General features: G+C 41.8%; 1 protein-coding gene across 5 annotated transcripts in view; it reads right to left on the bottom strand.

Moving 5' to 3' along the window:
* Window positions 1-25268, bottom strand: part of RAP1GAP2 (RAP1 GTPase activating protein 2) — a 1085931-nt gene that overhangs the window by 156895 nt on the left and 903768 nt on the right. For all 5 annotated transcript variants that reach the window (XM_073565586.1, XM_073565585.1, XM_073565588.1 and 2 more), the window contains one exon: window positions 2066-2101. In XM_073565586.1, coding sequence (XP_073421687.1) covers window positions 2066-2101 — 36 coding nt within the window. The remainder of the gene's footprint in view (window positions 1-2065; window positions 2102-25268) is intronic.

The following is a 25268-nucleotide window of genomic DNA, read 5'->3' on the forward strand; positions in this document are numbered from 1 at the left end:
TCGGGTTATGTTATTTTACTCTGTTTTTTCCCCCTACCATGGCTCTGCGCAAGGCTCCCCAAATCTGATGCATCAGTGTCACCACCGACGCAGTTCTATATCAAGTTTGATATTTGAAAGCAAATCCTGACCACAAAAGGTTGGGGACTTGTTTTATGCATCAATTCAATTGTTTTTTTAAAGCAATACAGTATTAAAGTTATTACATATTAGATAAAATGGAGTCCCTGATATAATTCAAACTGAAGCCCATTCTCGTCACATGTCAGTATGGGCTGCAGACTGAAGACATACAGTTCCTGAGACCTGTGTCTCAACTGACAAGAGCTGTTTCACACATATCTTATCAGCAACTGGGAACACGGCCTCAATATGTGACAAAATATGTTTTAACCCACGTTGTGCTAGGTAAGAAGATCTCCAGCTTTATCCTCCTCCTCTGTCAGTCTGACAGCTTCATAGCAGTGCACAGTGACTGACTGCACCCAAATGGAAAACAAATAAATATTTAGGAGGTTAAAGCTGGAGATAACCCCTTTTGTGCTCAGTGAAGAAGAGATATATTTCTTCACATATGACAGCTGTACTCCTGGATGACTGAGGTCTGCCTGATGCAACTCTTATTAGCTGAGACACCAGTCCCGGGAGCTGTTTCTCTTCAGTGTGCAGCCTGTACTCACACGGGACTGAAGTCTGAATTCTTCATTCTTGGAGACCCCCTTAAAAAACCGGGTGATTTTTCATTTAGCACTTTTGTTTATAGCTTACTTCCAAGAGCTATATATTTTTTTTATTTTTGTGGCAAGAGAGCAATATGAGATCTTGTTTTGTTGCAGGTAGAGTTGTCGCTTTAAATGAAAACATTAATGTTAACGTAAAATGTACTAAAAATATAGCAAAAACAAATTGCATCATTTTGGGGGGTTTTGTTTCTATAGTGTTCATTATTAGGTAAAAATAACCTGGCAACATGATTCTTCAAATTAGTATGATTACAGAAAATTCCAAATTTTACCACATGAATTTATTCTCCCTTTTACAGACATAGTGATACCAGATATATAGTATTTGCAATTTCTTATTTTTAAAAAAATAGAAAAAGGAGGGTTGATTCAAATTGTTTAATTATGTAAAAGAAAATTTTAAGATGTTTTAAACCTTTATTTACTTAAATTTTTAGGGTTTTTTTATGGATGTCGAACTTAAGATCTTTGATTGGCTTGTTCTGTATACTGCAGTACCATGTAATTGCAATATATAGTGTAAATAGTGGTTTATTACGAGGCTCAGCCTATAACTGAGCTTTACAGGACTACCAAGATGGCATTGATGGGGGATTTCAGCAGGTCCCTGGCTACATCATGTACCAACGTGCTGATAGGAGTCAATGAACGTGCGCACTGACAATCACTCTTTTAAATGCCGCTAATAATGAATGACATCTGAATGGTTAATTAACAGCGAGCTCCGAGTTGCTGTTTTTACAGACAGAAAATAGCTGTATAGCACAGCCGGAATTTGCCACATGTGGAGCAGGCTCACCTCCTGAGCCCTCTCCATATACCTGAGGACGCAAGTACGGGAGACACAGCCGGAGGGACAAGGGGACACTGGAGGTACTGGGAGGGCTCAGGGGACTTCTCTCTACTCTGATGTGATAGATCATATCAGAGGAGAAAAAAAAAATAGGAAATCTGACTTTTTTTTGCAGTTGCCATCTCAACACTGGGGTCGGTAAAACTTTCGGTAGTCGAGACCCTGGAGATTTTCTGATGCTGGGGGGGCGCAATAACTGTATTTTTCAGCACTGCTAAAAAGCGGCACTGAGAAATAAGTACCCTTAACTGCCACTGATAAAAGGTGGAGTTCATAACAAATAATTATAGGCTTTAAATATACAATATACAATTCGGCATAGAGCACATGGCTGTGGTGGACATGTATTATGTGTAAAACAGTGAATGCTATGAAGGTCCTGAATATTTAATAAATCAAAAATATCCATACAAAATACAATCACATTTTATCACTTCTTTGTTTTTATCTAAAAAGTGAAATTTCTCACCTGCATTTTTTCTAGCATCTCGAAAAACTCGGCTGACTGAAAAGAAAGAAAGAAACATACTTAGTCAAATGTACCGGAACACCATGACATTGTTTAAATACAGAATGAGTGACAACACAAGTAATATTAGACATTTGATTAGGCATCAAAGATTGCTCCTTGTCAAATAATAACTTGAGTAATAACAGCTTAATTTATCTCATTTCGAATATGTATACACAGTTTCTTTTTCAGGTGGATTTTGCCTTGAATCCACCTGAAAAGTGCTTCAAAACTGTCCCCTTGGGGTGGTTTTATGCACTATGTATTATTTTGGGTTTTTTTCCTATTCTTTTTCTAAATACCTCTGTTGCGAACTTTATCCTAATGTTTTGTGGCAATAAATGATGGCTGTAAGTCAATAGTGAAATATTCAAAATTCAACCACAGCAACTTTTGTTTGTGGTGGGGGTTTTTTTCACACTTTTGCTGCAATTTTGAGTCTTTTTGTTTTTACAAAGCACAGCTTGCTGAAAGTATGACATTTTTCTTTGTTCATGTGTCTACCCTAAAGCTTCTCAATTGGACAGATAAGTTCATGAAAAACACTTGTGAATACTACAAAGCCACAAAAGAGGTATAAAAAATGTAATCACCATTGGTTACCGTTACAGAGAACACCGTCTATCACATGTGACTGCTGCAGTCAATCACTGGTCTAATATAGAGATGTAACAGGAGAGTACTTGGCCTTATATTATTTTCTGTAATTTTTAACCATGGCCTAACTTAGCCCAACCCAGGAGAACCACCTAAAACTACTGTGATAGAGGAAGGGAAAACCCTCTGTCAGTCCTTAACAGACCAAGATACATTTTCAGAGAGCGGATGAGTTTTAATGCAAGTGAGCACTGGGTCAATCAGAGGAGTTTGCCTGTTAGGCCATGCCAAACTCATTACCTACCATAAAAAATAAATAAGTTATGAAAAGAATAATACTTTTTTCATAACTATTAAAATGAATATGGTGCAGCCACAATCATACTAAGGCTACGTGCACACGCTGTGGTTTTTGCTGCGGTTCCGGCCGCAGCAGAACTGCAGCAGTTCTGCAGACAGTGTACAGTAGCATGTTATCCTATGGGATTTACATTCTGCTGTGCACATGCTGCGGATTTTTAACTGCGGAAAAGCTGTGGTTTTTGAATCCACAGAAAGAAATGACATGTCACTTCTTTTCTGCGGATTCTGCTGCGGTTTACCATCTCCTCCATTGTAGAGGTGATAAACCGCAGGGAAAACAGCAGGCCAATCCGCAGGTCATTTTTCCTGCGGTTTTACCTGCGGTTCCGCAGATGAAAAATCCGCAGACCAATCCGCAGCGTGTGCACTTAGCCTAAGGCTATGTTCCCACGATGAGTTTTCGGTGAGCTATTTATGCTGCATATTTTCGAATAAATGCAAGTAACCTATTTTTCTTGATGGGTGCAAAAAATCTGCAACATCAAAAACTCACCAAAAGCTCATCATGGGAACATAGCCTAATATGTAGAAAAAGTGAACACATCATATAAACCACATACATGAAGCATGTACAGTTGTGGCCAAAAGTATTGACACCCCTGCAATTCTGTCAGATAATACTCAGTTTCTTCCTGAAAATGATTGCAAACACAAATTCTTTGGTATTATTATCTTCATTTAATTTGTCTTAAATGAAAAAAACACAAAAGAGAATGAAGCAAAAAGCAAAACATATCTAACAGAATTGAAGGTGTCAATACTTTTGGCCACAACTGTAGAGGGGCAGTGGTGTGAAATGTATCTCCTGACTCTTCTACCATTCAGGTGTCTGACAGTAACACATTATTGCTGCACGGGTAATTCTTTTTTGGCATATGACCTTACGCTCAAGATGCAGCGGTTATCCACACATAAAAGGCAACACAGTCACTATTAACAGGAATGGGACAGAGATGCTGTAGGCATAAGCACAGGTCCAATTCTTACATCTGCCGGTTACTCCGTCACGCTGTGTGATCCATTACAGCCACATTCAGTTGGTTTTATAGAATTTTTCAGCATTGAGATAATAAAGTTCCCTTCCCCTATCATCACCATTAATTCTCATCATAGCTTCTTATACACTTGGATTTCCTTCACCAGCACAGTCATCTCCTTCTCTGACTATCTGATGATTCTGCTTCTCCTCATTGTTTGTTACTAGAGGGGTTCAGGTAAAGCAGAGTGCTCACTTTCTTCCCAATCCTCGCCAGCACATCCTGTGTTCTCTGTCTATTGACATTTGAAAAAAGTCCATCTGATCAGAAGACGAGCTTTACCAACATGGATAACGCACATACAGGATAACAGCAAGAAATGGAGGATTATGCAAACAAGAACCACAGCCACATATGCACTCCATTCACTCATGTTTATTGATTTTCTGCCAATCTCACATATGCCTGCCTCATCCAGTTTGTGTCAGAAGACATGTGGTTGGCCCTTGCATCACGGTCTATGCTTGGGCTGCAAAACACGAATGTGCGAAACAAACTTACAGACACCTTGAGGCACAGTTATCACAACTGTCTAATTATTAGACAATGTAAACTTAAACAAGACATTCTTAAAAAGGCGCTACATTTATCAGGGTGGATCATGCTGTTTGATGAATCTGTCCAGTTTTAAGTCTTGTACCAATAGGTCTCCTTACCCTGGCATGTCAAACATGTCACCCTTTATAAGGAAAGGGACTAGATTAGACTAGACCCCAGTCATAGGCCTCTCATACAGCCCAATCAAATCTCATACTTTGCACTTAGGAGGGGCAACATCCTGAAACACGTGTCTGCAAATTGAAATTCTGGTTTGGCTTTTATCCTGTCATGTGGCAAGAGTTGATATTGACTTTTAGGATTGCTACTTCCAATAGGTGGCACTAGAGTTCAAGTCCTCTTCTGCTCTGAAGAGGCAATTTGCATAGTTAAATCCCAGAGGAGCATTACATGACCTACAAGTCTTCTTACCCTGGCATGTTAGGCATGTCACTCTCTACAAGGAGAGACACTAACCCTTAGACCCAAGACTATCTAGTCTAAGTTTAGACCACCTATTAGTTGGCTTACTTTGTATCAGAAATATGTACTACAATTTTGGCGAATGGTCTTGCACATTACGCCACTCCCCATTTATGATAAGTCATGCCCTTTTACAGCAAGGCTGTGCCCCCTAGCTGGTCAAGCCATAAAAAGTGCCTAAAACAAATTCCAAATATAGTGCAATGCAAGAAAGACTTTTTTTGGCGCAATTTACCGTAGAGTTTTGTCGGACTTAGCTTGATAAATACGCCCCATTGTGCGCAGTACACACTATAGCGCTTAGCATAAAAAGCAATAGTAGGTTTACGGTTTTTACCCATTCTTTCATAAAAATTTGATGAAATGAGGCAACCTTTGCGACTTTCAGGAATATGTTTCATTATATTCTTTCCTAAACTTGTAGCTTGAAGATCAGTCTTGTTTTCTAGCCACATGTCAGCTCTAGAAAGTTTCCTGCAATCCGGAGGATCAGCTCAATCAAATATTCCATATAGAAATAAATATTTGCACAGCACTGACTGCTCGATACAGCATGAGCTGTCAGACAGCGACATGTGGCATTAACCTTGTAGGGGAATATGAAATCCTATAAGAAACTCTTACATTCATTCTATACAACGTCAATCATTTATTTAGAAGAGAAAACAATCTCATTTCTAATTAAATAAAAAAAAAAGCCAAATATTAATGAGCTGGGGCTCCACATGTTCAAAGTGGACGTGGGTCATTCCGGCTAAATCTGGCACTAAGGGTATCAAAGCTGGTTCTATGCAAAGCTTATTTATTCTACTCACGTATATAGCCACATTTATTCCACAGACATGGGGGATTTTAGAGAATAATAAATATTGTTTTGAGACAATCTCAGTTCGAACAAAATTGAATCTGTTTGCTCAATCGAGTAAATCTGTCCCAGATGAATTTTAGGAGGTTTGATCATTTACACTGTCAACAATACAAATAATACTACCATTCATCCAGTAATACTGGGAGTCAATGCCAAAATAAAACCAATCATATCCAAATAATACCAAATATTGCCCACATAACACTGGCATATTTTTACCACCCAATGTTGCATAAAGCATATCCCCAAAAAACAATACTGTCATTTAGTGTGCACTTAGTTATTCCCAAAATTGTTGTCAAGCGTTAGGTTCTCCATTGATACCGAGAAAGGGGTTTTGGAACTTGGGAACTGCGCTCAGCTATTTCCGGCATTCCCATAGACAGTGAATGGATTGGAGGTCGAGCATGTGCATCTTCCCTGAAGATGAAGCTTTACAAAGCTTAGTTTCCAAGTTTTTAAAGACCCCGTCCTGTGATCTACAGGGGTTCACAGTAATCAGACTCCCAGCGATCAGTAAGTTATCCCCTAATCTTTAGATAAAGAATAACTTATTATTTTGGGAACAGCCCATTAATACAGTTATACAATGTCTAAATAATGAAGGGAATGTTGGTAAAGTCCCTTGTAACTACCGGCATTAATCCCTTCACCACCTTGGGTTATTCCATTTTTGAGTTTTCATTTTTTGCTCTCCTTCTTTCCAGAGACATAACTTTTCATTTTTCCATCAATTTGGCCATGTGAGGGCTTGTTTTTGCAGGACGAGTTGTACTTTTGAAAGACACCATTGGTTTTACCATACAGTGTGCTGGAAAATGGGAAAAAAATGTGCAAAAAAAGTGCAATTCCACAATAGTTTTTTGGGCTTTTTTTTACCAAGTTCACTAAATCCATCACGAGTTTGCAGACACCTAACATGTATATGTTCTCTTTTATTTAAGTGGTGAAAAAAAATCCCAAATTTGTAAAAAGGAAAAAAATGGTGCCATTTTCCAAGAGCCGTAGTGTCTCCATTTTTCATGATCTGGGGCTGGGTGAGGGCTTATTTTTTGCACGCGGAGCTGACATTTTTATTAATATAATTTTGGGGTAGATACAATGTTTTGATCGCCTGTTATTTCATTTTATTGCAGCTTTGTCTCAGCCAAAAACACGTTATTCTGGCGTTTTGTTTTTCTCATTACGCAGTTTATCGATCAGATGAATTATTTTAATATATTGATAGATCAGGCGATTCTGAATTCGGCGATATCAAATATGTGTTTTCTGTTTTAGGCTACTTTCACACATCAGGTTTTCGGCGTCAGGCGCGATCCGGCGTCGTGCCGGAACGCCGGATCCGGCAAATGTTTAGTAAAACCGGATGTGACGGATCCGGTTTTCTGCCGGATCCGTCTTTTTCTTGACAGACAAAACCGGATCCGTCTCATCCGGTTCATCCGTTTTTCTATCCGTTTTTCGACGGATTACGCCGGATCCGGTTTTTAAAATTGACCCTTGTGGCCTTCCGAACGGGATTGGCTACTGGAAAACTATATATAGCATGTTCCTACAGCCCTTCTTTGACAGGTTGTAGAGGAGAAAGTGCAGGTTGGAGAGAAGAGCAAGTTTACTGGCGAAGATGGATGTTGTCATTGGAAATATTTTGAAGAATTTGGCGGATTTTACAGCGGAGGCAAATCGTTTGAGGGTGATTGTTCTGGAGAAGGAGAGAGCGAGACAGCAGCGCATCAGGCATCGTAGACGACGTTTGTGGATCCACCCCATCACAGCCAAGAGAATGACGCGTGGGGTCTATTCTACACTCTGCATGGACCTTAGACGAAACCCGGATAAATTTTTTGGATATGTTAGGATGAAAATGGAGAATTTTGATTACTTGGTGGAGCGCATTGCACACCTCATAAGAAAAGCGGACACCTATTGCCGCTTCTCCGTTTCACCCGCAGAGCGTCTGATGGTGACTTTAAGGTAAGCCACATTTATTGGATATGATCGCATCAGAGCACACTTTCACTGCAATCTTGTTGGTGGTAATTTGTATCTCCAAGTGTTAGGTCAGTTTTGGTATAATGCTGTGATTTAAAACTAATTTATTGTTTGTTAATTCCCCACAGATTTCTTGCAACTGGAGAATCACTTTCGTCACTGCATTTCCAGTACAGACTCGGGATTTCCACCATATCTGGAATTGTGAAGTACACATGCCGTGCACTGTGGGACTCCTTAGCTGAAGAGTTTTTACCAGAGCCCACAACAGAGAGGTGGATTGAAATTGCTGACAAGTTTCAACAGATATGTCAGTTTCCAAACTGCTTGGGCGCTGTGGACGGGAAACATATCCCCATTGTAAAGCCAGCTGGATCTGGATCGGAATATTTCAATTACAAGAAATATTTTTCAATTGTCCTCATGGCCATCGCTGACGCGGAATACAAATTTATTGCGGTTGATATTGGGGCCTATGGCCGCTCCAATGACTCTCAAGTTTTCAAACTGTCTGCCATGGGGCGTAAACTGTATGGAAACACCTTCCAGTTCCCACCACCTAGACCGCTGCCGCAAACATCTGGTCCACCTATGCCATTTGTCTGTGTAGGGGATGAAGCCTTCCAGCTGTCAGAACACCTTTTGAAACCGTACTCTAGCAGAGGATTGACAAGACCAAAACGCATTTTTAATTACCGCCTCACAAGAGCAAGAAGAATGGTTGAATGTACCTTTGGTATTCTGACAGCCAAATGGCGGGTCCTATTGACTGCGATCAACCTCAAGACAGAAACTGTGGACGAGGTGATCAAAGCGTGCGTGGTACTCCACAATTTTGTTATATGCAAGGAACCCATTTCCATTGAGGACACCTCTGAAGAAACCACCTTGCAAGATTACCATGACATTACCACTAGAAGTTCTGTGACGGTTTCAGTAATGAGGGACAATTTTGCACTATACTTTATGTCACCTCAAGGCAGAGTACACTGGCAGGATGACAGAGTGTGAAAGATTTGTGCCCCAAACTTGTGTACCTTCTGTACCAACAGTATATACCTTTGCCAACCAAAGTTGGCTATCTTGTCATGGTCTCTATTTTTAGCTTTAGGCCACAGGTGTGTACCTGGTTGTGTTTTATGCAAAGTATTTCACCTTTTAACAAAAGTTGTGTACATTGTTAGGAAATCACCAACAATAAACACAACTTTTTAGGTGGAATACTTTGCTTCAAACACAACCAGGAACACAACTGTGGCAAAAAGCTAAAATTTACCCACAGTTATATACCTAGTTTTGAATACCATTTCACCTTTTAAATACCCTGTATTTAACCTTTTTCGCCGCAGAAAGAAATGACAGACAACCAGTGTAAAATAATTTAACTTTTATTGAAAAATGTTTTTTTTAGTAAACTTTTTTAAAATTTTAATAAACATGTTTAATAAAAATTTGAAACTATAAAACTGAAACCATAAAACTGGTCATTTTTATTTAAAAACACACATTATAATTCTGTGTAGTGTGTGGTGGAAATACTGCTGTAGGGGCTGCGGGACACTTCGACACTGGGAGTGTGGAGAGAGGACTGGGATCGTTGTGGGGAAGGAACAGTTAGAGGTGAAGGTGTGGAAAAAACTACAGAATGGGTGGACATGTGGGAAGCAGAAGAGGTGGTGGGTGGTGGAGTGGAGGGTTGGGCAGGGACTGTAGGAGCAGATGATGTTGATGGCAAGTTGTATGGGGAAGGAGTTTGGTACGGGGCAGGTTGCTGGAAGTGGGGAGATGTCTGGTACGGGGCAGGTTGCTGGAAGTGGGGAGATGTCTGGTACGAGGCAGGTTGCTGGAAGTGGGGAGATGTCTGGTACGGGGCAGGTTGCTGGAAGTGGGGAGATGTCTGGTACGGGGCAGGTTGCTGGAAGTGGGGAGATGTCTGGTACTGGGGAGGTTGCTGGTACTGGGGAGTTTGCAGGTACTGTGGAGGTTGCTGGTACTGGTGAGGTTGCTGGTGCTGGGGAGGTGGCTGGTGCTGGGGAGGTGGCTGGTGCTGGGGAGGTGGCTGGTGCTGGGGAGGTGGCTGGTGCTGGGGAGGTGGGTGGTGCTGGGGAGGTGGATGGTGCTGGGGAGGTGGATGGTATGTAATAGGAGGGGGAGGATGGAAAGTGGCTGGAGGTGGATGGTATGTAATAGGAGGGGGAGGATGGAAAGTGGCTGGAGGGGGTGTAGATGTAATAGGAGGGGGAGGATGGAAAGTGGCTGGAGGGGGTGTAGATGTAATAGGAGGGGGAGGATGGAAAGTGGCTGGAGGGGGTGCAGGTGGAGGAACTACTGTGGTGGGAGGAGGAGGAGGAGGTTGGGAGGTAACTTGCTGGAGAGCAGCGTGGCATGAATGCATTACATGCATCTGCTGGGCAGGAGAGAGCGTTTCCATGCGCTCCACAACAGGCCTGAAAAAGGTGTGGTTTGGCGAAGATCTTGCTTCTGAATGCATGGTTTGCAGAAGTGTCTTCACCTCCAGAATGCTGGAGTTGATCTGCTGATAGCCTGCGGAGATTTGCTCTGACAAGACTTTTAGACAGTTCTGGAAAGATGCATTCAGATGCAAGAACTCTGGCGCATAAGTCTTTTCCTGACCCCTCTGCCGCTGCCGCCCAGTACCCGCAGGTGTACTAGAGGTGGCAGGGGCAGAAGGGTGGGGTAAAGGGAAAGCGATCTCCTCACCAGCAGCTTCATGTAATGTAGGCGGCCACGATGCTCCTGTGCTGGTGGATGGGACAGATGGGTCGAATGTGTGGGAAGGCTGGGAAGGTGCAGATGTACCGGGGCGGTCGAAGTGTCCCTCGGTGCCGGTCTCCTCAGGGATCGCCTCAGAAGGGTCCAATCGTGCAGGCTCCCGAGTGCTGCTCACCGTGCTGTGGAATAAAGAGAAAAAAAACCAATTAAAATACTGACATGGTATGGCCCTGGCTGAAAAAAAAATTTACATCTAACATTTTTTTTCACATGTGGTGTGTAATATTTACCTTCTGGTGACCATTGTTTCACGGAGGAACGACAGGGCTTCTGCGTACTTGTACTTGCTCCTGCGTCCTCCAGATCCACTCGGGGCCCGCATCTCTTTATTGAACTCCTTCTTGAAACGATCCCTCACAGACCGCCACCGATTCACAATTCTGTTCCCTGAAACGAGAAAGGAGTGGTTAGTATACAACATCAGTGTTTCCCAAACTCCAGTCCTCATGGTCCCCAGGGGTCATGTTTTCAGGATTTCCATAGTAAATAGAAATCCTGAACACATGATCCGTGGGGACCACGAGGACTGGAGTTCGGGAAACACTGGTTTACATCAAGCAACCGGTACTGTATATACTTACGCTCTGTAATCTGGGCCCGAACATCGAGGTCCTCCCAGCGGCCCACAAGGAGCGAACAGATTTCCTCCCAGAGTCGTCGGGTAACGATCAGGTCAGTGTGGCGGCGGTCAGCCATATTCCAGAGCGGCTCCCTTTCTCTGACAAGATCGATGAGGCGGTCCATATCAATCCCTCCATCCTCAACGTCAGAGTCGGGAGCATGCTGTGAAGGCTGTTAAAGAAAAAGACAAAAATAACATAATTAGCCTCCACAAAAGAAATGAAATAAAAAGTGCAAAAAAACAAAGCAAAAATATTTATACTTACACGCTGGTGACCGCCGCGTTGCTGTCGCCGACGACCCTGGGAGGCACTGCGAGCACCTCTTGGCCAAGCACCAGATTGGGAAGACTAGAGAAGAAAACAAAAAAAGTTATGTCTTTGGATGTAGGCATTTGTTTGCTGTGTGTGGTCTGCAAACATTGTTTTCTATGTGTTGTGTGTAGTGTGATGTTGTGTTTCTGCGTTTGATGCAAAAAACTTACCAATTGTGAGCCCACTCCAGGTGTCTGTCCACCCCTTCCTTCTTCTTCTGGGAGCTCCTCTTCATCTTGTGATTCCTGTTTTGAAATAAAAGGCCATGAATAGACATATATTACAGAGAAGATGGATTTTGGAAATAAAAACTTACCGTCAAATGCTGACGATGCGAGGGAGGGCTCCCAGAAGATGATGTGCTGTCTTCCTTGTGGCCACACTCCATGCCTGTGGGTGGTGTTCCTGCTGCTGCCATTGCTGCTGCTGCTGCATCTATTGGGCGGCTGTTGAATAAAGAGAAACAAAGGGCCAATGAATATCTTGATATTCAATAGCCCTAGTTTGGAGGAATGGGTTATTTGATAATTACCGTCTCTCCTCTGCTGCTGGCCTCCCCTCCTCAGCATGTTCTATTTGCTGCTCCATTTGGGGTGGTGGTGGTGCGGATGGTGCTGCAGTGGTCTCCTGCCTTCTCCTGCGCCTGGTTGCTGTCTTGGGTGGCATGTTGGGTGTGGCTGTGGGTCCCACTGTCTTGCTTTTATATATGTCTTGTGGGCAGAGCTACTGAGCATGCTCAGACCAAAAAACCGGATCCGGCCGCCGGATCAGGCTTTCGCCGGATCCGGCGCATTGCGGCGCTCATAGGCTTTCATTGTGTGAAAAAGCCGGACGCGCCGGATCCGGCGTGTCCGGCTTTTTCGCCGGAGACAAAAAACGTTACAGTAGACGTTTTTTCCAGACGCCGGATCGCGACACATTGCGACACATTGCCGGATCCGGCGATAACCGGATGAAACGCATGGCCATCCGGCGCGATCCGGCGCAAATGCAAGTCAATGGGGGGGAAACCGGATCCGGCATTGCATTTCGCCGGATCCGGTTTCTGTCAAAAGCGCCGGATCGCGCCTGACGGCGAAAACCTGATGTGTGAAAGAGGCCTTATTGTTTTATTTTGAGTGGGGAAAAAGGGGACTGATTTGATCTTTTATATTTTTTTCATTTTTCTGTAAACTTTTTTCGTCTACTTTTTTACTGGATTCAATAGTCTCCATGGTAGACTTGAAGCTTCAATCATCCTATCGCCTGTGCTACACATAGCAGGGCTCCAGCTATGCTATGTGTAGCCCTGCTATGTGTAGCAAAAATGCTCATCTGCTATGAGCACTGACCTTAGGGCAGTGCTCATAGCAATCTGGGAATGACGACCACAAGGATCTCCTGCAGAGCCAGGTTGTCATGAAAAATCATTGGCGACCCACAGTCATGTGACACAGGCACCAATGGGCGGAGCTAATGATGCACTTCTGGTGCAATCATGCAAAATGCCACTGTCAGAGATTAACATATTAACAGCCATGGATGGATCACGGTTCCACCCACAGCTGTTAGTGGCACATGTCAGCTGATGAAATCAGCTGACATGTGCTGGAAAAGTTGTAGGCTCAACACTGTGCTGGAAAAGTTGTAGGCTCAACACTGGAACCCACATCAAATAGGGGGAGGCAACCAATGAATTACCTATACATCATAGGTCATAAAGGGGTTAAAGGTGTTGTCCATTATTGGGAAAACACCTTCTGATATGCTACAATCCCAATGTAAAAATAAGATACCTTATACTCACATTCCATACAGAACAATTCTAGTAATGTCGGCACTGGTCTCCAAAAGATCACATGACACTGTTATGCTACATAAGCCCTGCAACCAATCAGCAATGTACAAAGGGCAGTAGTGCTCAAATCTCTACTGGATGTCATTGGTTCGCCTAAAGGAAGTGAGAGCACAACAGCTCAATAGTGGCCCGCTGATTGGCTGCAGTGATCACGTGACATATCAATATCATGCGAGCCTCATGGGACCTGACACTGGAACACCATTCTTTTGCTGGATAGCTCTTGTGTTTGCAGTGTTGCTTTATTCAGGGGTTCTACAAATGGCTGACATTGTGTTCGCAGCCATGCGTGATAAGTCTGTATGAAGGCTCACTGGAATATGAATCTTGATAAACTGTGTTAGTGACCCTATAATAATGCTTGTATGATACTATTTTCCAACATACGTTTTCTCCTAGACGCAATCAAAAAATCCTCTATATGAAATCGTAGATATTCTGATGCACTATACAGATGTACCATAGAGCCCCACTGAATCACTGCCTTGTTGAGTTCAGAAGTTGAATACGGTCATATTAATCACTACTAAACCTAATATGCGTCATGTAATACTACATTTTGCCTGCAGCAGTTGCAGTTAAAGAAGTCCTCCCATCAAAGTTTGCATCCTCTTAATATATTATAGTTTTCATATGATATAGAACGGTGTGCTTGCAATTCTTCATTTTGCCTTTCAACCCAATGTTTTCCATTAGGTCTATCACATCATGTGAGTAAAAACAGACTAACTGAATCCTTGAAAGCTCTATGTAGAAAGTTTATTTTCCCTTCATGAGACGTCCCCCTCTTACTGACCCTGCTCCTCCTGCTGTCAGGGACTTTGTAGTGATGTAGAATTGTAGTTCTCATGATTACTCATGCAGGAAAAAGAGACATTCTGTTTCTACATAGAGCTTCGAAGGAGTCAGGTAGTCAGTTCTTAATCACTTGATGTCAAAGACTTACTAAAAAAGAGAAGCATCAGCTGGGTAGAAAGGCAAAATGAGCAATTGTAAGTGCACAGTGGTATAGAATATGATGACTGCAATATGTTAAAATGATAAAAAAAATGATGGGAGTGCTTCTTTAACATGTCCTGGCAGTTTGTCTTCTGGGTGGTTTAAACACTGGACATTTTCTGTACCATCATGTCACTTAAGCAATGTGTAAAGGGAACTAGCTGACTGCTCATTCCAATAGTTAAGCCAGCCCCTTTATCTGTGTATACATAGGCTGTGATAGAAATGGGGGTTGGTTTAATTATAGAAATGAATCATTCAGCCCCCTTCACACATACTCTGGTTACATGACAGCACAGGAAACATTACCCTGTTTAGGACATGAATGGGAAGATCTGTGGGATCTGGGGCTTGCAGCTGAAGACTGAGCACCTTTCAGGTGATTACCATATTAGTAAAAAAACAAAATGTACTACTTTATGTAAATGAAAGCACATTTTTAGCTAAACACTCCTTTAAATTCATTTTGACATACCTCAGAGGCACATACTGTTGATGTGCATGAATGTTCTTACTGCTGAGCATATAAAAAAGTCATATTGGCTCCGATCATCTACTGAATGTCCATTCCTGTTTGATACCATTAATAATATGGGACCCAGTGAAATCTAGTCTTCTATTTACTCTCCCGTAAAGTCTTTCTTATACAGTCTGGAACATATTATTTTCTCTCTAGAACACAACCTTACATAGTGAAATGCAGAATCCGTACCTTGCAACCTGCAAGGAGGGAATGGTGGAAACAAGACTTGTAGCGGCGCACTTAAACACTGCACGCTGTTTTTTATCCTTCTCTTTACCGTCTATTCGCACAAACACAAAGCAAACAATTGATGGATGCTGATATGTGGGTGTATGATGGGAAGACAGAGTGAAATCCAGACAAAGAACTGATAGCCACTGGGAAAACATGTGTCTATTCAAATGCCATGTGACATGTCTTTTTTTTATAAGACATAATGATTTCCTGCTCAGTGATTAAGTGCATATCCTGTGGTTTTGATGGACAGGACATCACACTGCTGCACGATCTAAGTTTGTGGTGGTGGGGAGAAAGAAAGCAATATTAATACACCCAGGGGAGCTGCTCAGACCTGCGTGTGTAGCTTTAAGAATGGTGGTTTCCTAGGCAACAGAAATAACACTTACGGAAAGAAGAGGAAATAAATGTGAGTTCTGGCTACATTGTATTCCGCTTATAAGCCCTTCATTGTACATAAAAGTGTATAATACAACTGCAACTCTGTGTGATTACATGAAGACAGAAGGGTTGGTACAACCTACACCCACAGAAGGTCTCCAAAATGTTTGGAACAAACGCTTTGCCCAGTTCCTTCAATAACTGTGCAAGTGTAACTAGAACAATTGATGCTGTTTTGAAGGCAAAAGATGGCACAAATTATTGATTTGATTTAGATTTCTTTTTTTTTCGACTCACTTTGTAGTTTGTTATTTTGATTGAAAAATAAACTATTAATGCTTCTGTTTTTTTTAATTTTTACTTTTCAATATTTTTCAACACTTGCCTATAACATTTGCACAGTTATGTATATATATATATATATATATATATACACATTTATGTACAGTACTTAAACAATTGAAACTAATTTTTTAGTTACCATGGTGCAATAATGGAGCTGACTATATCTAAGTTTTCTTGCAAAATCTACAAATATAATGAAGTTTTAGCAAGAAGATGACATTATTATATACTAAAAATTGTAGAAACAATGAGGAGCTTGGCAACTTGTGGGATCCCATGAGCATGTATCTAGAAGACATCTCTGGAGACACTGGAGAAAATGATTCTGCAGGTGAATCAAACTTCTATATATCCACTGATATCTCTACATAATAAGAGGTCTAACAGGTTATTTGTGAATTTTAAGCCATAAAAAAATTGCTTGCGACCACTAATTAGCTTCAAAGACTCTACCAAAAATGTCTGTCCTATGCTGATGCTGGATCTTTAGAGTCCATTGTTGTTTCAGGGTCTAAAACTACTGAAGTTCCTTCTGGCACGTTGGTGGGCCAGTCCAAACCTGTCAGAGTCTAGGCTCATCAATGCATGCTCTAGTACTTTGATGGGCTAGTCAAATCCTGGCCAAAGTCCGAGCTCATTGGAGTTTTTTTTTTTGGTTGGAACGTTGGTGGGCCAATCCAATCCTGGTAGTCCGGTGATCCTTGCAGTATCTTCTGGTTGGTGACATTGGTGGGCCAGTCCAATCCTGGTAATAGTCTGGGCTCATTGGCGTATCTTCTGCTTTGTGCATTGGTAGGCTAGTCAAACCCAGGTCAGAGTCTAAATTTATCAGATATTCCTATTTTGGTCTACTACAGCCCAGTTTCCCTTATTATAGAACTTATGACTCTTCAGTTTCCACCCAGACGTAAAATGAAATTACCCACACACCTAAAAACATGTTAAAAGATTTTGATCAATGATCTACACAAATTGTAAAAGTGATGTCCAAAACAGAACTATGAGGTATGCTTCAGGGAAGAACGAAATTAAATTGATGAGTTGCTTTGTGGAAAACAAATTGATATTTCTTAGAAATGGTAAAATAACCAACATGACCCATCTCACCGCAATGCAGATCTGCAGGAGCTCACTATACTTCATATTTTATTTGCTTGTGGCTATAGAAATGAATTTTGGGATTATGACTTCACACAGCACAATCTTCTCAATCCTAATAACGATCTGTCATTTACTTACAATAAATCCAGTCCTTTCAGAGTTTCTCTCAATCCATATTCAGCGGATAAAATGAAGAGCTAGCTATGTCACTGAGACACTGTGTGAAGCAGAATCTTCTCCATGCCTCACTAACTCGGAATTAATTCATAGGCTAACTGTTCATGAATATGCATTAAGATGATGGACTGTACAAGGTTACAGGTTCATGTGAAAAAAAGAAATTGCCTCCTTGACTCATGAGAAGTTCAGCTAATATCTATATCTAGATAATTAGCAGATTAAGTATTGCCAAGTCATTTTAGTAATTTACGAAATCCAGAGCATTACCCAGATGCAGTTCTGTCTTGCCTAGAATACAGCAAGGTAGAAAATGATCCATTCATCAATTCCTAGCAAGCAGCAAAGTACGTAAAGGAAAAAGAAGCCACTCAATATCTAAGGAACATAGATTAGAATTCCATTTAATAGAGCTGTCTGATGGAGATTTGGTAATGATTAAAGGGAGCCTGAAAGCTGTCCTATGCCCTCCAAACTGCCCCCATTCTTATGTTAATACCATGCTTAACCAGCCATTTGTACTGCATATTTGATTGCGGTTTATGTAAAAATAAAGTTTGATAAATCTGCAAATCCCACATGTGCTTGCAACTTCATCCATTCATGTCAGTGCACAATGAAAGCAGATGTACGTGGGTCGCCCTCCCAGGGCTGTAGGGTACTTGGTACCAGGCCGGTCTCTCTCAGAGGGAGGTGTCACAGCAGCGGTGACCGGGTCCATGGCCCTGGGCGCCCATGTAAAAGGGTTAAAGTGATGGAATAAAGTTTTTGAGTGGAAGATTCATGACGCCACCTGCGGTGTTCGGCAAAGGAGGTGTTAAGCCGACGCTGCAAGCAGATCCTCTGGGACAGATGGTGTGGTGCAGCAATGATGTTGTAGCCCTCCACAGATAGGGCTGTTGGTCCCAGGGCAGTGTAGATAGGTGTTGGTGAAGAGGGTGCAGGGTTAGGCACCGGGATGTAGCAGTGCCGGAGAGTTTGTAGGAAGAAGGCAAGGACACAACAGGGTGCAGTTTCTTTACCTTTACTTTGTAAGTGCAGTCCAGAGTCCAGATTACAGATGGCACAGGAGCTAATTAACCTGGAAGCAACTCAGGAATCTCTCTATGCAGATAGGTTGTGTAGTCTCCTTCCTAGTGCTTACTTGAGGTACATGCAGTACTGTGTTACACTGAAGTTCCTCCTTCTTGTTCCCTCTCAGATTCATCTGTAAGGCAGACAGCTGTAGTCTTCTATCTCTTCTCTTGGCTCACCCGTTGCTGTTGTGCCTCCGAGTCTTAGGTGTGAATAGAGCATTTACAGCTTCCTATTCCTCTGGTTTCTGTTGCAGGATTGTCAGTATCCATACAACCTTGGAGACCAGGCTCCAGATCATGCGCTCCAGCTGGGAATGAGCCTCAACTCTCTGCTCAATCCCCCAGCTCCTCTCTCCACGTCCACACACTTCGCCCTCCTCACAGAACTGACTAATTTCCCCTCCTGGCCCCCAGAGAGAAGCTCTTCCCCTTAGTATTGGTTCAGAGCTCCCTCTGCTGGCCTGGAGTGGGAACTGCGTTGTATGTAGAGATTAACTGCCAGAGAGACCCTTCACTGCTTCCAAGCCTGACATCACCCTCCCTGAAGGAAGGCAATGCCAGTGTGGCAACCATACTCCTGGGGGCGCCACATATGTTCTCTGGCTTCCTAGGCACACTTGCACGTATCTGGGAAGCACATTGTGAAAACATTGTTATCTGTCATCCACTGAGGAATCATAGAATCATAGAATCGTAGAGTTGGAAGGGACCTCCTGGGCCATCTGGTCCAACCCCCTGCTCAAAGCAGGATTCACTAAATCATCCCAGTCAGATGTCTGTCCAGCCTCTGTTTGAAGACTTCCATTGAAGGAGAACTCACCACTTCTCATGGCAGCTTGTTCCACTCATTGATTACTCTAACTGTCAAAAAGTTTTTTCTAATATCTAATCTGTGTCTCCTCCCATTCAGTTTCATCCCATTGCTTCTAGTCTTTCCTTGTGCAAATGAGAATAAAGTTGATCCTTCTACAATGTGACAGCCCTTTAGATATTTGTAGACAGCTATTAAGTCTCCTCTCAGTCTTCTCTTTTGCAAACTAAGGAGCCGAAGACAATACCTGGAAGGAAAACATTGTAAGCAAGATGCTTCTTTCAACCCTGCTATACCACCACCGACTCCCACACAGGCAGCGCGACTTTTAAGCCGGGGAATGGACATCAGGCTTCACTGCGCACTGAAATGAAAGGACACAAGTTGCGCACATGCTTGAGATTTGCAAAAAGGTGGCGTGACCCCGGCTCTTGCAAATCATACTATCACACATACAAGGGCAATATAACATGATTAGTGGGATGATTAGTCTGGGGAAACCAATGGTTGGGCAGCATGGTGGCTCAGTGGTTAGAACTGTTGCTTTGCAGGGCTGGTTTCAAATCCCACATCTGCAAGGAGGTTGTATGTTCTACTCGTGTTTTTGTGGTTTCCTTCCACATGCCAAAGACATACTGATAGGGAATTTCGATTGTAAGCCCCAATGGGGACAGAGATGCTAATGTATCTAAAGTGCTGTGGAATATGATATTGCTATATAAGCAGTGCATGGTAATAATATCCAAAGCCTCCTGGACTAGTCTGACACTAATTAGCATATTGCAAAGGGATTGTTTCTTGCCATAAATTGAAATAAATAGAAAGGGCTTATAAGGAAGGGTATTAACAATTAAAAACAAATACATGGTGGTGGTTTAGGGAGCATGGGGAAGCTACCAGGTTCTTTATAAAACCTGTCTACTTTTTACATATGTGGAAGCCCGGCTTTATCTGCTGGGGGACCCCTGACTGGCCATCTAAAGGTTGAGGTATTAATTTGCCTGGCCTTATTTCCTGGTGCGCAATCTCAGGGGTTAATAGGATTATAGATTACCTGGAGGATAGATGCCAGCGGGAGGGGCAACGTCAAGATACGGGGTTTCCCTTTCAGGGTTTATAAAAAGAGGCAGGGTAAGCTGTCCGGCCTCTTTTGACCACAGGAGCACGTGAGCTGCCCTCCCTCCCTCTTATGGTGGTTTTCAGTTAAAGGAGTTGATGCTTCTTAATATTTGTTTTCAATGAGTGATGCAAGTCGCAGCAGTTGGTGGAAAAAAGAGCAAGACTGGGTAACATGTGCCGGGAGTCCGGAGACATATCCCCACATTTTCAGATGGTGAACATGGAGAGCTGTGACCTTACCCCTCCAACTATGGGTGTGATAAAAGAAGAGAGTTGTTGTATTTGGTTACTCTCCAATAAAATGGAGTTTCTGTTTGAATTAATGGTGTTTAGTGCTTTGTTGTGCTGGGGGAAAAAAGGGAGCAGGTGTGTAATGTATGGGCAGTCTTACAGTCAGTAAACTTTTAATATTAATAGATGAACTCACACAGTATAATGCCATGTTAATAACATATTATAGCAGGATAATAATGAATTGCAAATGCCATTACTGATTGTATCAACATAATATCAGGCCATGTTATTGCTTTCTCAGGCATAGGGATTTATAACAACTTTCATGTAGATCAAAAAGTGTATGGGGGTATGTAGCCCCCATGGCAGTACCATTTTAAATTGTTGAGATTTCTTGATTTTTTTTTTAGAACTATGGTGTATTTTACTATAGAGCACGTTGACGATATTTGCATATATAATTAGCATATATATTATAATGCTATTGTTACCATAATGTGGGTATATATCATGTTTGTCTCCCGGAAAAGTTCAACTTTTAGCAATATTATATATTAGTTGTACAAAAGTTGAAAACTCTATCCTCCTAGTCTGTCTTGATAATCATGATAATCCAAACATAAATGAGCACTTCATTAAGACAATTTGTCTTGCCTACTCTGCTATTAATAACAGGTAGAAATAATTGGCAAATAATCTCCACTGTAAATGCTAAGAAGTATTAGGAGTTTACCACTAAACATCTTAAAAGTATATTCAAAGATGACAGATCGCTACAAAAGAAACATATTGTAAGTAGTTACAGTAAATTCCTGCAGAGTCTCCAACTGCCTGAGGCATGAAGACAACAATTAGTCTGAGCCGATCAATGCTTAATGAAAGAACAAGCATTAGAAAAGCCACATACAACAATAATACACATTGAAGAATGGAGATCTGAAATAATAATGTAACCTTTCTATTGAGTCATAGATAAGAGCTTTTCGCATACACATATAGAAGCGTATTCACCTTGATTCCACTTCCCACTCATCTGCACTTAGATTTCAGTAGCATTGACTACAATGACTACTACGATTGTGCTCCTGTCTACGGTGACATGTATTAGTATATGTACAACACAGGAATATTATGTTACTGCACATAACAAAGCATTTAGAACCTCTGTTTATTCACATTATGGTGTCTAATTCCCATAGACTCCCGTAGCAGAGTTCAGTTCAGGTGAACACCATGAAAAGTGTAGAAAATTAGAGTATCATAAAAGAAATGTAAGGGCATCACAGAGACCAAAAATAACCCTGAAGGAGTGAAGAGTTTCCAAGCACAGACTGAAGTATCCTATCCATACGACTGCAATAAGATGTACACTCCGTAGAGGTGGCCTTTACGGAAGAGAGGGCAGAAACAAGCCTTTATTTAAACACAAAATTGTAAGGTTTGTTTTGAGTTTGCCAAAAGGCATGTGAGTGACTCCCAAAATGTTTGGAGGAAGGTGCTGTGGTAAGGTGAGACCAAAATTGAACTTTTTGGCTACCAAAGTAAATGCTATGTCTGGCGCCAAAGCAACACAGCTCATCACCCCAAGAACACAATTCCCACAGTGAAACATGGTGGGGGCAGCATCATGCTTTGGGGATGATTTTTGGCAGCAGGAACAAGAAAAATGGTCCAAATCGAGGGGAAGATGGATGATGTGAAATATAGGGATATTCTTGAGCAAAACTTGTTTCAGTATGTCAGTCATTTGAGACTGGGATGAAGGTTGACCTTTAAACATGACAATGACCCAAAACATACTACTAATGCAACACTTGAGTGGTTTATGGGGAAACATGTAAATGTTTTGGAGTGGTCTAGTTAAAGCCCAGACCTTAATCCAATTTAGAATCTGTTGTCTGACTTGAAGATTGCTGCTCCCCAGAGGAAACCGTTTAACTTGAAGGAGCTGGAGCAGTTTTACCTTGAGGAATGGGAAAAAATTCCAGTGGCAAGATGTGGAAAACTCATAGAGACTTATCCAAAGTGACTTTCAGCTGTAATTGCAGCAAAAGGAGGCTTTACAAAGTACTAACTTTAGGTAGCGAATAGTTATTGTCAGTAATTTTGGCCTATTTGTTGTTTGATTCACAATAAAAAGATAACCAAATGTAGGCATATTCGTTACATGTACTGATGCAAACTCAAAAAAAACTGTGAAAATCTAAAAAATGCCAATAGGGGGTTACATTTGTAATCACTGTGTGCTTCTAGATTTATCTATCTGTCTATCTACTTTCTCACCCCTCCGTTGGGTGGTTGTTCCTTTTTTTTATGTCTTTCCTCATTCTCGGGTCCCCTACCACAGGCCTGGGAGTTTGAGGGTTCTGTGCAGGATCTTACTTTTCCTCAATACTGCACTTTTTTGGACAGAGAGCTCAGATGTTTCTCCTGGGATCTGTTGTAGCCATTCTTCCAACTTATGGGTCACTGCTCCAAGTGCTCCTATCACCACTGTAATCACTGTTGCCTTCACCTTCCACATCTTCTCCAACTCTTCTTTGAGGCCCTGGTATTTCTCCAGCTTTTCATATTTCTTTTTTCCGATGTTACTATCACTTGGCACTGACACATCCCTTATGATTGCGGTCTACTAATTTTCATCTACTATCACAATGTCTGGTTGGTTAGCCGACACCTGCTTATGCATCTGGATCTTGAAGTCCCACAGGATTTTAACCCTTTCCTTCTCCACAACTATTTCTGGGTTCTCCCATCTGGACTTAGGAAGACTTACCCCATATGCTGTGCATATGTTCCTGCATACCATTCCTGCTACTCGGTTGTGGTGTTCAGTATACGCTGCTACTGCTTGCATCTTGCATCCCGCCGACTGTATATCCACAGTATATAAACAGTTGATATAAAAAGTCTACACATATCACTTGTAAGAAAATGATACCATCATAACCTTTTGCACCTTCAACGTCACTCATAATCTGCACAATTCAATTGAAAAATAATCGTAAATCTCATTTTTTGGGTGGAAAAAGAAAATTTGCTTCCATGTGGATCCAGCAATTTATAACAGGCTATAAAAAGGTAAAAATTAAATAAAAAAAACCCTCCTTATACTCACCTTACTGCTAACCTGTCCTACCTAGCGCTAACCGTCTGGTCCTTTCAGCATCTTTTGATCCAACGCCGTTGGAATCTTCAGGCCTCTCAAACTTCATGGAAGCATGAAGGTCATGTTGTATGTTGTGACGTCAATGACATTCTGTGCTCTTGGAAGAAGCGGAGGTAAAAGCAGAAGTGGAAAAATTGAAAATTGACTGCAGAGGCGAAGGGTTAATGGGGAAAGAAGAAGTTTGGATTTTTTCTTTTTCATACAGCAAAACGGGTTTCACACCGATAGTAAAAACAGATGCCCAGACCAAATATTGATGAAAATCAGATCTGTTGAAAACTAGTCCGGTAAAAAAAAATAAAAAAACTGAAGTCTGAATGAGACTTAGCCAATATTTTTGTAGGTATCCCAAAGAGCCCTGTCATCAAGAAAACCCTAAACCTGCTGCACACATCTCCAAGCTAAAACAGTAGATGTTGGTGTCATCCAGCAGTGCGAACACAGAGGTCATCCAATCACACGGACACTCCAATGTAAGAAGGGATAGTCCACTAGTCTACACTATGCTTTTGCTCATGTCATTATGACTTACTAAGTTTAACCTCTGCACCCTCTATATACATGTATAATTTCAATGTTACGGTTTCCTTCCACCTCTTACATAAAGCATATTGCATGTAGTATAATCAGTAAAGGATCTATAAATGGTTCCTGTATTTTGAGACAAGGCCTCAACTATGACAATGAATAAAGTATCCAAGTAAAACACGAAGAGCCGGTACACTAATGCATTTGACAACCTGCCCAGTCTACGATGAAAGCATCTTAATAGCATTAGCAATGTACTCCAGCGGTGGAAATAACAAAATGGATTTGTGGCATATTCCTGTTCCGACATCCTGGAGGTTCTCTTAATCCTCATGTTAAAGGAACCTGCATTTAGACGCAGCAGACTGTCACAGGCTGATCCTACTTCTTGTATGCACAATTTTCAAGGGAAGAGGATAATCAAAAAGAACTTGCCGCGTTGTGGTAATGAGCTGAAACCACAAGCAGTTATTGTGTTCTGTCTGCTTTGAAGTTGTGACTTGTGATTCTTCATCATTGCCGGGGGAATAACACAGCAGACCCCTGGAAAAGGTTAATGGGGCAATCGCGCTCTGTAACAAGACACAGTTTACAAGAATATCACAGGCAATTCCTAATATAGTGGTATGAAAGCTTTTACTACAGGTAGTATCTTGGTCATGCCTATAATATACATGCAAGAATTAGATTTATTTGAGTCAGATGAAACTGGTCCGACTAGGGCAAAAAAAGTCGGGGTTTCGTCCGAAACCCGACCCCAATGCAAGTCAATGGGGAATAAAAGTCGGCATTCAGTGGATGACATTCATCCACTCAATGCCGACTTTTATTCCCCATTGACTTGCATTGAGGTCGGGTTTCGGACGAAACCCCGACTTTTTTTGCCCTAGTCGGACCAGTTTCATCTGACTCAAATTTTGTTTCATGAAACCCGATCCGACCAAAGTCGCTCAACTCCAGTTACGACGTAAAGTCACACTTTTGCCACACAGCAAAAAAAAAAATTCTTTATGGGAAAC

The sequence above is a fragment of the Dendrobates tinctorius genome, unplaced genomic scaffold, assembly GCF_039654945.1.
Source record: "Dendrobates tinctorius isolate UK_male_01 unplaced genomic scaffold, ASM3965494v1 ptg000016l, whole genome shotgun sequence".
Classification (NCBI taxonomy): domain Eukaryota; kingdom Metazoa; phylum Chordata; class Amphibia; order Anura; family Dendrobatidae; genus Dendrobates; species Dendrobates tinctorius.